The 19,338-nt window shown below is 42.1% G+C and overlaps 1 protein-coding gene across 1 annotated transcript in view; it reads right to left on the bottom strand.

Moving 5' to 3' along the window:
* The window catches only part of LOC311111416 (metallophosphoesterase MPPED2-like), a 98,285-nt gene extending 81,580 nt beyond the window's left edge, over nucleotides 1–16,705 (bottom strand). The window contains exon 1 of the mRNA XM_084154128.1: nucleotides 16,431–16,705. Coding sequence (XP_084010254.1) covers nucleotides 16,431–16,558 — 128 coding nt within the window. The 5' untranslated portion in view covers nucleotides 16,559–16,705. The remainder of the gene's footprint in view (nucleotides 1–16,430) is intronic.
* Nucleotides 16,706–19,338: the final 2,633 nt, after the last annotated feature.

Here is a 19,338-nt window from a genome sequence, read left to right as displayed (position 1 = left end):
TCCACGGCGTCTCCAGACTCTGTCACGTCTATCACATGTGCTCAGTGTGAACCTGCTTTCATCTGTGAAGAGCACAGGGCGCCAGTGGCGAATTTGCCAATCTTGGTGTTCTCTGGCAAATGCCAAACGTCCTGCACGGTGTTGGGCTGTAAGCACAACCCCCACCTGTGGACGTCGGGCCCTCATACCACCCTCATGGAGTCTGTTTCTGACCGTTTGAGCAGACACATGCACATTTGTGGCCTGCTGGAGGTCATTTTGCAGGGCTCTGGCAGTGCTCCTCCTGCTCCTCCTTGCACAAAGGCGGAGGTAGCGGTCCTGCTGCTGGGTTGTTGCCCTCCTACGGCCTCCTCCACGTCTCCTGATGTACTGGCCTGTCTCCTGGTAGCGCCTCCATGCTCTGGTCAATACGCTGACAGACACAGCAAACCTTCTTGCCACAGCTCGCATTGACGTGCCATCCTGGATGAGCTGCACTACCTGAGCCACTTGTGTGGGTTGTAGACTCCGTCCCATGCTACCACTAGAGTGAAAGCACCGCCAGCATTCAAAAGTGACCAAAACATCAGCCAGGAAGCATAGGAACTGAGAAGTGGTCTGTGGTCACCACCTGCAGAACCACTTCTTTATTGGGGGTGTCTTGCTAATTGCCTATAATTTCCACCTGTTGTCTATTCCATTTGCACAACAGCATGTGCAATTTATTGTCAATCAGTGTTGCTTCCTAAGTGGACAGTTTGATTTCACAGAAGTGTGATTGACTTGGAGTTACATTGTGTTGTTTAAGTGTTCCCTTTATTTTTTTGAGCAGTGTATTAATCATGCATTGAACTGCATCCATCTATTCTGCCAACAATAAATATCTTAGTGTATGTCATGGAATGTTGAGTCAAATAGAACCTATTTTTAAAACCTTTTATGAAGTTGGTTTTGTAGCATAAACTGGGAATTTGATATTTTTGACTGATATTATGATCGTCTGTTTGTTTCATTTCTGAAAGGAGTTAAAACGCTGTCAGTTCCACTTTAAGCCAAAGCACACAGAGAGTGAAACACTGAATCCCCCTTGCTTCTAAAAAAAAAGTGGAAAAGCTGTGGATAGAAAGCAGACCCCATTATTTGTTGCATGTGTCATATAGTACGGAGAGAGAGACAGAGAGAGAGAGAGATAATGAATGAAAGGGAGAGAAGAAAGGAAAGAGAAGCGAGGGGGAGAGAGATCTCTGATGTTCGCAGGAGAATATTTTGTTTGACAGAGCACACTTGGCTCGGCGGCCTTTTGGAAAAACACACATGTAAAGTGGGTCAAAGTTCACTGATCGCTCGCTCTTCCGGACCTGACACCTAGCTCGAAGCAGATAAGAAGGTCAGGGATTTTGGCACTGGTTGACTTTGCCGTTTTGGAGGTGCCACATTTCCCTTTGATTGATTGTAATATACACTGTTTCTTGATAACTGTCCAAGAAGTAATACATTGTGGGTATAAAGTGTGTATTTCTCTGCGCACTGTCAGTCTATGCTTAGTGTACTGCATGCCTTGACGTTAAGAGCTGTCAGTCTATGCATAGCGGTTAAGAGCTGTCAGTCTGTGCCTAGCCGTTAAGAGCGTTGGGCCAGTAACCGAAAGGATACTGGCCCGAGCTGACTAGGTGAAAAATCTGTCGATGTGCCCTTGAGCAAGGCACTTAACCCTAATTGCTCCTGTAAGTCGCTCTGGATAAGAGCGTCTGCTAAATGACTCAAATGTAAATGGACTCCAACATACTTTTTTTCTTATATAGTAAAATGCATGGATAAATCATTACGTTAACCAATTATTTATTTAGTTTTAGCTTATACATACACCCTCATTTCTTCTCCCAGCACTTCCTCAGAGCTTGCTGTAGGAAGCAGTGATACATAAAAAGAGAAAAGCCTATCCTCCACAGGTTCCTCCAACCAGTCTGGGTAATTGGATAATCTGTGACAATTATGTCTGCTGGGAGAGTTAGGAGTGTCTACCCTGCAACACAGCGGAGGGAGGGAGAGGGGGATGAAAGGATAGAGGAATGGAGGGATTGTGTTCTTTTCAGAGGGGCGTAGCGGTAGTCTCCTTGTCTAGCCGTTGGTCGGCCCCCCCTGTCCAGTTGGGGTCAATGAGGTCAACAACCCCTGGACTCCCCACTCGTCTGGGCTACAAGTAGGAGGTGTCAATCATCTGGGGTCGGGGCTTCCTTTATTATATCAAAAAGGCACCTGTTGCCTACCAGGCACCTATTACAGAGTTACATTAATCACCTATTATATATCAGAGTTACATTAATCACCTATTATATTACAGAGTTACATATAATCACCAATTATATTACAGAGTTACATATAATCACCTATTATATTACAGAGTTACATTAATCACCTATTATATATCAGAGTTACATATAATCACCTATTATATTACAGAGTTACATTAATCACCTATTATATTACAGAGTTACATATAATCACCAATTACAGAGTTACATATAATCACATATTATAGTACAGAGTTACATACAGTACCAGTCAAAAGTTTGGACACACTTACTCATTCCAGGGTTTTTCTTTATTTGTACTATTTTCTACATTGTAGAATAAGAGTGAAGACATTAAAACTATGAAATAACACACATGGAATCATGTAGTAACCAAAAAAGTGTTAAACAAATAAAAATATATTTTATATTGGAGATTCTTCAAATAGCCACCCTTTGCCTTGATGACTGCTTTGCACACTCTTGGCATTCTCTCAACCAGCTTCATGAGGTAGTCACCTGGAAGGCATTTCAATTAACAGGTGTGCCTTCTTAAGAGTTAATTTGTGGAATTTCTTTCCTTCTTAATGCGTTTCAGCCAATCAGTTGTGTTGTGACAAGGTAGGGGGTGTATACAGAAGATAGCCCTATTTGGTAAAATACCAAGTCCATATTATGGCAAGAACAGCTCAAATAAGTAAAGAGAAACGACAGTCCATCATTACTTTAAGACATGAAGGTCAGTCAATATGGAACATTTCAAGAACTTTGAAAGTTTCTTCAAGTGCAGTCGCAAAAACCATCAAGCGCTATGATGAAACTGGCTCTCATGAGGGCCGTGACAGGAATGGAAGACCCAGAGTTAACTCTGCTGCAGAGGATAAGTTCATTAGAGTTACCAGCCTCAGAAATTGCAGCCTAAATAAATGCTTCACAGAGTTCAAATAACAGACACATCTCAACATCAACTGTTCAGAGGGGACTGTGTGAATCGGGCCTTCATGGTCGAATTGCTGCAAAGAAACCACTACTAAAGGACACCAATAATAAGAAGAGACCTGCTTGGGCCAAGAAACACGAGCAATGGACATTAGACCGTTGGAAATTTGACCTTTGGTCTGGAGTCCAAATGTGAGATTTTTGGTTCCAACTGCCATGTCTTTGTGAGACGCGGTGTGGGTGAACGGATCTCTGCATGTGTATTTCCCACCATAAAGCGTGGAGGAGGAGGTGTTATGGTGTGGGGGTGCTTTGCTGGTGACACTGTCTGTGATTTGTTTAGAATTCAAGGCACACTTAACCAGCATGGCTTATACAGCATTCTACAGCGATACGCCATCCCATCTGGTTTGGGCTTAGTGGGACTATCATTTGTTTTTCAACAGGACAATGACCCAACACACCTCCAGGCTGTGTAAGGGCTATTTTACCAAGAAGGAGAGTGATGGAGTGCTGCATCCACAATCACCCGAGTGGAGTGCTGCATCCACAATTACAGAGTTCCATATAATCACCTATTACAGAGTTACATATAATCACATATTACAGAGTTACATATAATCACATATTACAGAGTTACATATAATCACATATTATATTACAGAGTTACATATAATCACCTATTACAGAGTTACATATAATCACATATTACAGAGTTACATATAATCACCTATTACAGAGTTACATATAATCACATATTACAGAGTTACATATAATCACATATTATATTACAGAGTTACATATAATCACCTATTACAGAGTTACATATAATCACATATTACAGAGTTACATATAATCACATATTACAGAGTTACATATAATCACATATTATATTACAGAGTTACATATAATCACCTATTACAGAGTTACATATAATCACCTATTACAGAGTTACATATAAATCACATATTACAGAGTTACATATAATAACATATTACAGAGTTCCATATAATCACATATTACAGAGTTACATATAATCACCTATTACAGAGTTCCATATAATCACATATTACAGAGTTCCATATAATCACATATTACAGAGTTCCATATAATCACATATTACAGAGTTCCATATAATCACATATTACAGAGTTCCATATAATCACATATTACAGAGTTCCATATAATCACATATTACAGAGTTCCATATAATCACATATTACAGAGTTCCATATAATCACATATTACAGAGTTCCATATAATCACATATTACAGAGTTCCATATAATCACATATTACAGAGTTCCATATAATCACATATTACAGAGTCACATATAATCACATATTACAGAGTTACGTATAATCACATATTACAGAGTTACATATAATCACATATTACAGAGTTACATATAATCACATATTACAGAGTTACATATAATCACATATTACAGAGTTACATATAATCACCTATTACAGAGTTACATATAATCACCTATTACAGAGTTACATATAATCACATATTATGTTACAGAGTTACATATAATCACATATTACAGAGTTACATATAATCACATATTACAGAGTTACATATAATCACCTATTACAGAGTTACATATAATCACATATTACAGAGTTACATATAATCACATATTACAGAGTTACATATAATCACATATTACAGAGTTACATATAATCACATATTATATTACAGAGTTACATATAATCACCTATTACAGAGTTACATATAATCACATATTACAGAGTTACATTTAATCACATATTACAGAGTTACATATAATCACCTATTACAGAGTTACATATAATCACATATTACAGAGTTACATATAATCACATATTACAGAGTTACATATAATCACATATTACAGAGTTACATATAATCACATATTATATTACAGAGTTACATATAATCACATATTACAGAGTTACATATAATCACATATTACAGAGTTACATATAATCACATATTACAGAGTTACATATAATCACATATTATATTACAGAGTTACATATAATCACATATTACAGAGTTACATATAATCACATATTACAGAGTTACATATAATCACATATTACAGAGTTACATATAATCACCTATTACAGAGTTACATATAATCACCTATTATATTACAGAGTTCCATATAATCACATATTACAGAGTTACATATAATCACATATTACAGAGTTACATATAAATCACATATTACAGAGTTACATATAATCACATATTACAGAGTTACATATAATCACATATTACAGAGTTACATATAATCACATATTACAGTGTTACATATAATCACATATTACAGAGTTACATATAATCACATATTACAGAGTTACATATAATCACATATTACAGAGTTACATATAATCACATATTACAGAGTTACATATAATCACATATTACAGAGTTACATATAATCACATATTACAGAGTTACATATAATCACATATTATATTACAGAGTTACATATAATCACATATTACAGAGTTACATATAATCACATATTACAGAGTTACATATAATCACATATTACAGAGTTCCATATAATCACATATTACAGAGTTACATATAATCACATATTACAGAGTTACATATAATCACCTATTACAGAGTTACATATAATCACCTATTATATTACAGAGTTACATATAATCACATATTACAGTGTTACATATAATCACATATTACAGAGTTACATATAATCACATATTACAGAGTTACATATAATCACATATTACAGAGTTACATATAATCACATATTACAGAGTTACATATAATCACATATTACAGAGTTACATATAATCACCTATTATGTTACAGAGTTACATATAATCACATATTACAGAGTTACATATAATCACATATTACAGAGTTACATATAATCACATATTACAGAGTTACATATAATCACATATTACAGAGTTACATATAATCACATATTACAGAGTTACATATAATCACATATTCTCCTCTATTATGCCTTCTCTCCCTCTTTCATTCCCAATCAACACCCACCACAGTTGTCATGTCTTAATCATTTTCCAGTCGATAGCCCTCTAATGGCTAGACCCCAACCTACAGCCTTTGGGGTCAAAGGGCAAATGTCGAATCGCTAATCAACTGGAGTTGACCCCATCCTACCTAATAGTAAAAAATATGCGATTACCTGTCTCCATTTGCATGCCTGTTGTAGTAAAACAGCCGGAGCGCAGAGCTTCAATTCAAATTATTTAATTCGTTCCAAAATTATGATTGTGGTAATAAGGTCAAGACAGGTGGTATTTGTCTAAGAACATTTGAGGAATTTACTCAAATAAACTAACTAAAGCACAGATCTGAATGAGGAACTATAGGCTTCGCTCTCTCTCATCTCTCTCTCTGAGAAGGCACATTTCAGTAGCAAGGTCTGCTAATAATGTTTAGTTTCTTCAACATTAAATTAAGTGACCTGCTGTTTATTATGATTTGCTTAATTGATTACAGTCATTCAATAAAATGATTTAGTCATAAAACATGTATTTACTAATAAATACATTATATATTTTCAAGATTAAACAAGTTTACTAATGATTTTACACTACTATTAATAAGGGTTTATGACATTCTAAATCACATTAGTTTATAGTCTGTGTATTAGAGGTGTACATTACCTTCTAAATCACATTAGTTTATAGTCTGTGTATTAGAGGTGTACATTACCTTCTAAATCACATTAGTTTATAGTCTGTGTATTAGAGATGTACATGACCTTCTAAATCCCATTAGTTTATAGTCTGTGTATTAGAGGTGTACATTACCTTCTAAATCCCATTAGTTTATAGTCTGTGTAATAGAGGTGTACATGACATTCTAAATCCCATTAGTTGATCATCTGTATATTACAGATGTAGAGCAGGGTTATTTAGTGGAGAAGGTTGGCTGCTCTGAGAAGTAGCTGTGTTTGTGTTTAGGGCGGTGTTTAGGAACAGAGGCACGCAGTGAGGAGAAAGAGAGAGAGGTAGAGAGAGAGAGAGCGAGAGACAGGTTGAGAGAGAGGTAGAGAGAGAGGCAGAGAGAGAGTGAGAGGTAGAGAAAGAGAGGTAGAGAGAGAGAGAGAGGTAGAGAGAGGTAGAGAGAGAGGAAGAGAGAGAGGCAGAGAGAGTGAGAGGTAGAGAAAGAGAGGTAGAGAGAGAGAGAGAGGTAGAGAGAGGTAGAGAGAGAGGAAGAGAGAGAGGCAGAGAGAGAGAGAGAGGTAGAGAGAGGTAGAGAGAGAGGAAGAGAGAGAGGCAGAGAGAGAGTGAGAGGTAGAGAAAGAGAGGTAGAGAGAGAGAGAGAGGTAGAGAGAGGAAGAGAGAGAGGAAGAGAGAGAGTGAGAGGTAGAGAAAGAGAGGTAGAGAGAGAGAGAGGTAGAGAGAGGGGTAGAGAAAGAGAGCGAGATAGAGAAAGAGAGAGAGACTCCCCTATGGATCTGTGTCTTTGATGGGGATAGCATCACCACAGCACAGATCAACCACCACAAATGGACTGTTCCTCCTTATCACCCTCTCTCAGAACTACTGTATGCCACTGGGAGTGTGTGTGAGAGAGAGCAAGATCAAGGGAAAAAGCTGGTGTGTGTGTGTGTGAGTGTGAGTGTGAGAGAGAGAGAGAGAGAGAGAGAGAGAGAGAGAGAGAGAGAGAGAGAGAGAGAGAGAGAGAGAGAGAGAGAGAGAGAGAGAGAGAGAGAGAGAGAGAGAGAGAGAGAGAGAGAGAGAGAGAGAGAGAGAGAGAGAGAGAGAGAGAGAGAGAGAGAGAGAGAGAGAGAGAGAGAGAGAGAGACAGAAAGCGAGAGAGAACCCAAAAGGGTGAACAGTATTAATGCCTGTACGTGTGTGTATGTGTATGTGTGTGTGTGTGTGTTTATATGTTGCAGGGAGTTCATATGTGGGTTCATGGGACACAGCAAGACAACAAGAGAGTTGTGTGTGCATCCTACAACCATATCACCCTATCCTGAGCTCTAAACGCTATGAGGGCAAATTACAAAGATAATGATCACTGCCTGGCTGGGTTGGTAACAAATATTTACCACTGTTCCTTCCTCTCTGCTTGGTCTTCCTTTATTGCTCATCCAGGTGAAACATCAAAACATATTGCTCCGTATTCACCCTATCAACCCCCCAAACAAGCACGCATGCACCCCACACAGTCAAACACACAACCCCCCTACCCCCCCCTACCCATGCTCACTCATCCACAGAGCAATACCATTTCTGGGAGAGGAGCAGAGAGCGCCTCTCTTATCTTCTGCGTTTCAGCTGTCCTCTAATTCAATAAACTACAGAGGAACAAAATGAACAGAAATAACAGACAGAGGCAGAGAGAGGAGCGAGAGAGAGAGAGAACGAGCAAGGGGAAGAAAGAAACGAATGGACAGAATGAGGAAACAATGAGGATGAATGAAAGGGAAATCTAAAACACAGGCACATGATCTCCCCATCCCTCTCTGTATCTAGTAGAGGAGCATCCTGCTGGCTCCTCCCTGTTAGTCCTGCTGGCCCCTCTCTGTTAATCCTGCTGGCCCCTCCCTGTTAGTCCTGCTGGCCCATCTCTGTTAGTCCTGCTGGCCCCTCCCTGTTAGTCCTGCTGGCCCCTCCTTTTAGTCCTGCTGGCCCCTCCCTGTTAGTCCTGCTGGCCCCTCCCTGTTAGTCCTGCTGGCCCCTCCTTGTTAGTCCTATGGCCCCTCCCCGTTAGTCCTGCTGGCCCCTCTCTGTTAGTCCTGCTGGCCCCTCCCTGTTAGTCCTGCTGGCCCTCCCTGTTAGTCCTGCTGGCCCCTCCCTGTTAATCCTAGGGCCCCTCCCTGTTAGTTCTGCTGGCCCCTCCCTGTTAGTCCTGCTGGCCCCTCCTTGTTAGTCCTGCCATAATGGGAAAGTATAGAACACAAAGCCTGTGTTGAAATATCAGCACGGATGGAACCTTCCGGCGCTTCATTGAGGAATAAATTGCTTCTGCTAATGTTCCTTTCATTACGCCACAGCCCTTAATTGTGCTGCTGACAGGCCTCTGGCTATAGGGGGGATGGGTAGAGACACAGCGTATTACGGTGGTGTGTGTGTGTTTCTGCAGCCTCACACACACACACACACACACACACACACACACACACACACACACACAAGCACAATACCAGGGATTTCAGGATTTCAAGCCAACCCAGAGACACAGAGGAATGAACTGTTATTAGTCTGAATATACATCTTCAGCCTGATACCTGTGCAGAACAGTGCCAAAACCGTTCTGCACATGTCCCCCCGTGTAGCTCAGTTGGTAGAGCATGGCGCTTGCAACGCCAGGGTTGTGGATTCGATTCCCTCGGGGGCCCAGTATGAAAATGTATGCACTCACTAACTGTAAGTGGCTCTGGATAAGAGCGTCTGCTAAATTACTAAAATGTAAAACAGGATACAGGATGTGGTAGCAGCATATCCACACTCATAAAGCGCTTCAAGTACAAACAAACCGGACCCACATCCACCTGGAATACATTTACGAAATATTTGTCAAGCTTTTACCAAGCTGCAAAATGAACAGTACGTTTCCTTTTTACACATTATAATGACTTGAGCCGGAGGGAAGTCAGGCTGAATTTGTAAATGCAAACTGCTTCAACAAAAGCTCAGTGAATAGGAAATAAAATGTGGGCACAAGGCAGCGGTCTAGAACTTGCCACATGAAAGGTGTCTATTCCTAACGACACAGGAAGTGTCATCATGGAGACATCCCCTCCGCCGCGGCGTCCTGGGTTGGGAAGGCCAGAATCTCACGGACATCAAAATGGCTTCCATCTCAAAACAACAGACCTGCTGACTGTCAACTGTCACTTAACCCCCGTCCCCCTTGCTGTAGTGCCAGGGCCAAGGGTAGGAGAGGAACTCAATCAAGGGTTCTCCTGTTTCAAAAGCACTCCATTCCGGCTAAGGAGAAGCTGCGGGCCCCGGGAACAAAGAAACACAAAATGGGACCAGCTGTTTAGTTTCCAACGAGGGGGGAAAACTTACTATGGCTTCTCCTGAAACTGTCTGAGTAGGGAGGGAGAGGGTAGAGGAGTAGAGGGGTGAAGAGGGGAGGAAAGTGAGGGGAGCGAGGAGTAAAGAAGATGAAGGGGGAGGAAGGGATGAGAGGAAAGGGGAAAGGGCTGGAGGAGGAGTAGAGAGGCCGGCAGAGGTAAAGGGGAAGGGGCAGGTTTCAGCTAGACTTAATGAATTCTGCGGGTCTGTTATTATGTGTAGTATGAGAAGAGAGAGGTTTCTGAAGTGATTTGTATCCTATTTTATCACTGAAAATTCTAAGCATGTGAATCAAACGCAGTGACTTAACATTCACATATTATAAGGGAGATGGAAGTACCCTTCTTAATTAGGCTACTGTCCCAAAATCCCCCGCTTGTTTGGGTATTTCTGTCATGTGACACACTCCCCGTCAGTAGTCCTTTCTCCCCCAGACACCCCTCCTCCTCCTCATTCACAAAGAGGACCCTATCACAGCAAATCCTATCACTGTCCAAAACCAAACAGCACATATCTAGACATGTGCTGGGCTAATTATCAGAAGAAAATCAACCAAAACTGATACGGCGAGTGTGTTCATTTGGATGAACAGTACTGTATGTATGGCTTTGATTCTGTTCTTTAGAATTTATACAGAACACACACATACACACACACACACACACACACAGTTGGGTTGATGTTGTTAAATGATTCACACTTTTATGAGCTTCTCAATTATTCAGAGAGGGAGTAATTAACGAGGCATCTGGAGAAGAACAAGGGAATCAAATCTGGAATTAATGAACAAGAAAAAAGATGATGCAACTCAGTCCTATTTTGGGGCTTCCATTTCCACATTATCAAATGAATGTGTTATGCACGGGGTTTCCTGCGTGAATAATGTTTTACGGAACAAACAAATCAAAAAGGGGAAAAACAGACAATTCTAACACCACATTCCACATTAACACCGCATTCCACATTAACACCGCTTTCCACATTAACACAGCATTCCACATTAACACCGCATTCCACATTAACACAGCATTCCACATTAACACAGCATTCCACATTAACACAGCATTCCACATTAACACAGCATTCCACATTAACACCGCATTCCACATTAACACCGCATTCCACATTAACACCACATTCCACATTAACACAGCATTCCACATTAACACAGCATTCCACATTAACACCGCATTCCACATTAACACCGCATTCCACATTAACACCACGTTGCACATTAACACCACGTTGCACATTAACACCACATTCCACATTAACACCACGTTCCACATTAACAGCACATTCCACATTAACACCACAATTCCACATTAACACCACAATTCCACATTAACACCACATTCCACATTAACACCACATTCCACATTAACACCACATTCCACATTAACACCACATTCCACATTAACACTGCATTCCACATTAACACCACAATTCCACATTTTACGAAACCATCTACAAACGAATTCCGCTGCATCGTAGTTAAGTGAATGCGTCTGCTTTTGTGTTTTAAAAGCAGCGAGAACAGCTCCCGTGTAGAGCTGTCTCAGTCTGAATGTTCTCCCTTCACTGAACAGCATTGAGGTTATTCTCATCATAAATGATGCTGTCATAAGAGAAGTGTGTGAACAGCACAAGGCTGTGTGTGTATGTGTGTGTGTGTGTGTGTCAGCATGTGTTTGCGTGGTTGACTGCATATATTTGTGTGTTAAAGTGTGATCTTGGACGCATGCCAACCTTTAAGCACCTACACCCCTACCTCCCTAAAGAGTCCAGTGTCCCCGTAGTCCCAGTCTAAACTCCCAGTGTCCCCTTAGTCCCAGTCTAAATGCCCAGTGTCCCCTTAGTCCCAGTCTAAACTCCCAGTGTCCCCTTAGTCCCAGTCTAAATGCCCAGTGTCCCCTTAGTCCCAGTCTAAACTCCCAGTGTCCCCTAAGTCCCAGTCCAAACTCACAGTGTCCCCTAAGTCCCTGTCTCAGTGTCCCCTTAGTCCCAGTCTAAAGTCTGTGTCCCCTTAGTCCCAGTCTAAACTCTCAGTGTCCTCTTAGTCCCAGTCTAAACTCTTAGTGTCCTCTTAGTCCCAGTCTAAACTCCCAGTGTCCCCTTAGTCCCAGTCTAAATGCCCAGTGTCCCCTTAGTCCCAGTCTAAACTCCCAGTGTCCCCTAAGTCCCAGTCTAAACTCCCAGGGTCCCATTAGTCCCAGTCTCAGTGTCCCCTTAGTCCCAGTCTAAACTCCCAGTCTCAGTGTCCCCTTAGTCCCAGTCTAAACTCTCAGTGTCCCCTTAGTCCCAGTCTAAACTCCCAGTGTCCCCTTAGTCCCAGTCTAAACTCCCAGTGTCCCCTTCGTCCCAGGCTCAGTGTCCCCTTAGTCCCAGTCTAAATTCCCAGTGTCTCCTTAGTCCCAGTCTCAGTGTCCCCTTAGTCCCAGTCTAAACTCCCAATGTCCCCTTAGTCCCAGTCTCAGTGTCCCCGTAGTCCCAGTCTAAACTCCCAATGTCCCCTGTAGTTCCAGTCTCAGTGTCCCCTTAGTCCCAGTCTAAAGTCTGTGTCCCCTTAGTCCCAGTCTAAACTCTCAGTGTCCTCTTAGTCCCAGTCTAAACCCCCCAGTGTCCCCTTAGTCCCAGTCTAAACCCCCCAGTGTCCTCTTAGTCCCAGTCTAAACTCCCAGTGTCCCCTTAGTCCCAGTCTAAATGCCCAGTGTCCCCTTAGTCCCAGTCTAAACTCCCAGTGTCCCCTTAGTCCCAGTCTCAGTGTCCCCTTAGTCCCAGTCTAAACTCCCAGTGTCCCCTTAGTCCCAGTCTAAACTCCCAGTGTCCCCTTAGTCCCAGTGTCCCCTTAGTCCCAGTCTAAAGTCTGTGTCCCCTTAGTCCCAGTCTAAACTCTCAGTGCCCCCTTAGTCCCAGTCTAAACTCTCAGTGTCCCCTTAGTCCCAGTCTAAACTCCCAGTGTCCCCTTAGTCCCAGTCTAAACCCCCCAGTGTCCTCTTAGTCCCAGTCTAAACTCCCGGTGTCCCCTTAGTCCCAGTCTAAACTCCCAGGGTCCCATTAGTCCCAGTCTAAACTCCCAGTCTCAGTGTCCCCTTAGTCCCAGTCTAAACTCTCAGTGTCCCCTGTAGTCCCAGTCTCAGTGTCCCCTTAGTCCCAGTCTAAAGTCTGTGTCCCCTTAGTCCCAGTCTAAACTCTCAGTGTCCTCTTAGTCCCAGTCTAAACCCCCCAGTGTCCCCTTAGTCCCAGTCTAAACCCCCCAGTGTCCTCTTAGTCCCAGTCTAAACTCCCAGTGTCCCCTTAGTCCCAGTCTAAATGCCCAGTGTCCCCTTAGTCCCAGTCTAAACTCCCAGTGTCCCCTTAGTCCCAGTCTCAGTGTCCCCTTAGTCCCAGTCTAAACTCCCAGTGTCCCCTTAGTCCCAGTCTAAACTCCCAGTGTCCCCTTAGTCCCAGTCCCAGTGTCCCCTTAGTCCCAGTCTAAAGTCTGTGTCCCCTTAGTCCCAGTCTAAACTCTCAGTGTCCCCTTAGTCCCAGTCTAAACTCTCAGTGTCCCCTTAGTCCCAGTCTAAACTCCCAGTGTCCCCTTAGTCCCAGTCTAAACCCCCCAGTGTCCTCTTAGTCCCAGTCTAAACTCCCAGTGTCCCCTTAGTCCCAGTCTAAACTCCCAGTGTCCCCTTAGTCCCAGTCTAAACTCCCAGTGTCCCCTTCGTCCCAGTCTAAACTCCCAGTGTCTCCTTAGTCCCAGTCTCAGTGTCCCCTTAGTCCCAGTCTAAACTCCCAGTGTCCCCTTAGTTCCAGTCTCAGTGTCCCCTTAGTCCCAGTCTAAACTCCCAGTGTCCCCTTATTCCCAGTCTAAACTCCCAGTGTCCCCTTCGTCCCAGGCTCAGTGTCCCCTTAGTCCCAGTCTAAACTCCCAGTGTCCCCTTAGTTCCAGTCTCAGTGTCCCCTTAGTCCCAGTCTAAACTCCCAGTGTCCCCTTAGTCCCAGTCTAAACTCCCAGTGTCCCCTTCGTCCCAGGCTCAGTGTCCCCTTAGTCCCAGTCTAAACTCACAGTGTCTCCTTAGTCCCAGTCTCAGTGTCCTCTTAGTCCCAGTCTAAACTCCCAGTGTCCCCTTAGTCCCAGTCTCAGTGTCCCCTTAGTCCCAGTCTAAACTCCCAGTGTCCCCTTAGTTCCAGTCTCAGTGTCCCCTTAGTCCCAGTCTAAACTCCCAGTGTATCCTTAGTCCCAGTCTAAACTCCATGCCTCTCTGTCTGGCCTCCTCTTTATTTTCCCCTTCACATCCCGCTCAAATTGGACGCAATGCAATTACCGGCCCAACTAAAAGCACATGTTCCAAGATGCTGAGCATTTCACTTCACGGGACGACTAAAAGGGAGAGGAAAGGGAAAACAGACAGTCAGGAAAATAGAGCAACACAAACACGGCTGGGCTATGTTTGTCTGCCACAGAGAGGCTCCCATGCTCCCAAGAATGTTCACTTTGACTCCTGGGTCACGTTACCAAGCGTTAGCAAGGAATTGCAGCTGATGGGGTCTGAATGTGTGGGATCCTGTGTGTGTGTGTGTGTGCACGTTTGTGTGTATGTGTGTGTGTGCGTACACCCTGAGTGTGTGTGTGTGTGTGTGTGTGTGTGTGTGTGTGTGTGTTAAAGAGCAGCGATACCTTCCAGTTCCTGCCACACCACACAAGAGACGCTGCTGTGCTCCGAGTCACAGACATCTAAATAGTCTCCTGGACCGTCAGCCCGGCACGATGGGGGGAAAACATTAGCAAGGATAAAGTTTCATAAGGCAAGCCCCGTCTCTCCTCTTTTTTTTATCTGGTTCAGGAGGAGCAACAACTTTTTTATTTATGTGTAAATACTGTGGATGCAGTGGCAGGGTTAGGCTAACCCCGGGCCAATCTGATCATTATCTCCCCAATCTAAACAAACCTTACTTTCCCAGAACAGAGCACGCATTCTATAAGCACTCTTACATGGTGGGGGAGGGGTTTACATGTGTGTGTTTGTATGTGTGTGTTTGGGTTTGTGTGTGTGTTTGTTTGTCTTTGTGGGATGTGCGTGTGCTCAAGGAACGCTTGTGAATGTGTGTGTGTGTGTGTGTGTGTGTGTGAATATACACCAGTCATCCCAGTCTCATACACAGGGTTAAAGAATGAATGCCTGAGACACTGGTAGCCCTGTAGTAGAGTGCAGGAAACACATGAATGTATTTATCATGGTGCTTAGCTTATTGTATCCCAAAGAAACAAAAAGGTAGTTCAGGTAATTAAAGTATTATCTAAGTACAGTATTATGTCATTACCATTTACCATGTATTTTCTATGTAAATACAAGGAAAAGGGTGAAAAATACCAGATGTGATAAAGTGTAACAAAAACGATTTGCATTACAAAAATGCAATATATTTTCTGACCAATGATATGAAAAGATTTTGCTTCAATGGTTCATTTAAACAACTATGTGAGGATCCATGGTTAATAAGGTACCAGGAGGACAGATGTATAGTGGTCAGAACACCCTGTCCATATACCATAAGATGAGAGCCAGAGAGAGACCACAGAACATGCATTCAGACAACCACAGAATAGTGTGCAACAACAAGCGTAGCACCAGCCTGCAAAAGTGCCCGCTTCTCACAAATCATAAATATTACAATGCCTTTTACATCACTCTGTCACATCATCCCGGCCCACAGCGTTCTGTTGACCACATGCGGTCGAGATTCGCCGGTCAGAGCACTTTGGCCTGCTGATGAAAAGCAGGGCGTTGGGTATCAGACCAGACGACAGTAACGTTAAAGAAGTGGGTGGATAAATAAATGAAGAGGGCAGCTTGATAGACAGGGTGGACATAGTGAACATGCTGTAGGGATGCCATGGTTCAGAACACTGCTGTTATCAGCTAGTCATAGGCTATAACACAGGTAGAACCTCGAACACAGGTAGAACAAGTTGCATAGTACAAGTTTGGTAAGAAGGAATAGGAAAACAACACATGTGTGTGTGTATGTGTGTGTGTGTGTGTGTGTGTCTGTATGTAAAGGGCAAATCTGAGTGTGTGTGTGTGTGTGTGTGTGTGTGTGTGTGTGTGTGTGTGTGTGTGTGTGTGTGTGTGTGTGTGTGTGTGTGTGTGTGTGTGTGTGTGTGTGTGTAAGTGTGTACGTGTGTACTCACATGTGGACATGTGGAGGTTGAAAGCGGCTCTGGTTGATGTTGTAGTGAGTGAAGGCCTGTGTGGGGTTGGAGCTGTACTCGTCCACTGTGATGGTCACTTTGCCCTGAGAGGCGATTCCATGAGCCATGCTTCCGCAGTTCGGACATCAGACACCGTTCACCAGGATCCAAGGCCGAACCGTTCAGCGGTCATCCTTCAGAACCGCTGCTCAGAACTATAACCGCCTCGTGCACACGACCGGATCAATCACACTGAACCACGACCACACAGCAATCTGGAGCAAAACAAAGAGAAAATAAACCTTTGTAAATGTAGATGAGACCGTGATGGAAATAAAGTAGGAACAGGACATTCTGATAGTTAAATAGGTACACATAACAAGCTTCCTCTACAACAAAACAAAACACAATCATTTTCCTGAATAGCGGTTGTCGTGATGACGGACATTGACAGTAAACTGTGAACATGGCAAATGATTGTAAAAATGGTAAATTGTAGTAAATACTGAAGATACAGTATGTAGGTGGGAAGCGGCTATAAGCAGGTGCTCGTAAAACTAAATAGGGAAATACTGCGTGTTCATTTGCTAAATAAGCAACAGTTGAAAGAGTCAGTAACAACCCTCCTTTTGTTGATTGAGAACACGATTTGTCAAACAGATTAAGCCATACAATTACAATTTTGCAATAGTATTATAAAATAATTATAATCTGGACAGAAAAAATACACATGCAGTAATTTCAATCACCAGTCTAAATATCTTAAATTATTCAAGGGCTATCTAAAAACATCTGTCAACTGAAGATCAGAAAATAATAACTACAAACCATTGATTCTGCAGTAATTTCCCTGAAAATTTAATTATTATTTTGGATAAAGACAAACTCATCTTGTATGACAAAATAAACTAAACCGACCAACCATTGGTCAATAAAGGGATGCAATAATGAGAACTTTGAAGGTTGGCCATACTAATGGATTACAATACATGCATAAATAACTTTGAAATTGAAAACAAATATTAAAAAGTATAAAAGTATGACAAATAAATCAGAGCATAAAATTGTATTAATTAAATAGTTGCATGCAGAAGCACAGATTTGTTGATGCTATCCTAATTTTACAATGTGGTTATAATTTCTCAAATTATATTAAAATCGAATTATAGTTAATTTCAAAAGTCCGTATAATTTCTAATTATACATGTATATCCATAGTTTGATAGTCATGCAGTTAGCAACATTTCAATTTAAGGCACAAACTCACATATCAGATAAATCTATCAATAGTTGTATATCCAAAATAGCTTACATAAATCACAATATTGTGCGATTGTTTATGAACTAAGTGCCATAGAGTAACTAACATAAACGGACGTTACTGACCCAAGAAAACGACCCAAGTTACCGGTGTAGTGTGATTTCGCATGCCGCTTTGGAAGCTTGCTCAATGGGGCTTCAGTTCTGCTGTGCCTCCCTCGACCCTGTGTCGCTCCCTCTTGTCTCAACCACTGATTGATTGTAGTCAGTAGTAAGTAGCCACTGTGGGCTTGACATCGCACCTGCAAGCTTTTTATACGTGACCTCCACTTGCACTATCTCTCTGATGCAAGAACCGGTAGCCTACTGTGCCCCTCAATTTAAAAGTCCATCACTAATTGAAAAATCTAAAACAACGGTCGCGGAGTTCAAGAGAGGATTCATTTCAGTGTTAACAACTGCTTGATAGATACGAAGACACTACTTTATTTATGTAAATACAGTACATACTTAACATAGCACATCCATAATATATACCCTATTGTGTACATATCAGTTCATTACTTTGCATAGGCTACTTATCTTGTAACTACTTATTTTTAATTTGACTTTTGAAAATTATTTATATTGATTATTGTACTGTATTGTTGTGGGAGCTAGCGCACAATCATTTCGCTGCACCTTTTATAGCCTCTATGCTGTAAACTGTGTACGTGACGAATAAAATGTAATTTTTATTTGATTTTGATACAATTTATCGACGCAACAATACATAAGGATACATTGTATTATTAGCAACATAAGACGATCCAATGTTATACATTGTAACAACTCCAAAGCAACCTAGTGACCATGGCTATCTACCAATTAGGCTAAATCCCTCCCTCTGTGTTTATCTATCAACATTTAGGCCTCGAAGATAACAATAAATGCATTAAAATATCCCCAAATTGTCTGTGGAAATTGTACGCATTACAATAGGCCTACACTAGCCTAGGCTACTGTAAACAGGCACCCGTAAACTTTGCCCAATGCTTGCAGCACTCCATTGAAAAAAGGTGAAACTGCAGACAGTGAGCATGCATGGTATTGGTAGCTAGATATTCCAGACGTGTGTATTCTGCAATCGCCTATGATGGCTTACCTTGGTAGCCTACATAGCTAGCTGCAACTAGCTACTATAAGTAGCTAAATCTGCCCATGCGTTTTAAATGCACGCTTTAGCTTCGCATATGAAATGCTTTCGCGCCAATACACTGTAGTTCCTCTGTATTCCAATGCAAACATACACGTTCCAAACTTTAAAAACGCAGATTCAAATTATAAACGCACTATTTACCACCGCATTAATATAGTCGGGGAGAGGGGAACAAATTGACCCTATGATACCACACATTACTAGCTCAGTGCACCGCTTGCCATAACATTGCTGTTTTCAATAATGAACAAAAAGGTCTATGATGAATCTCTGAACTGGCATCTCGTATAAAAAAAAAAGCAGCAAAGGTGGTCAGTGTCAGCGAACCATCTGCGCTAACCTCTTGCTCTCCCTCGTAAATGACAAGGCACCTCTAACCTACGGCTTTGTGTCATGTTTTCTTCTTCTCTCCATGCCTGTGATTTTCAAAGCCAGAGGTGAATATAGCTA

This window comes from Coregonus lavaretus, assembly GCF_964263955.1.
Source record: "Coregonus lavaretus genome assembly, chromosome: 37".
Taxonomy (NCBI): domain Eukaryota; kingdom Metazoa; phylum Chordata; class Actinopteri; order Salmoniformes; family Salmonidae; genus Coregonus; species Coregonus lavaretus.
This window is presented reverse-complemented; position numbering and strand designations above follow the sequence as displayed.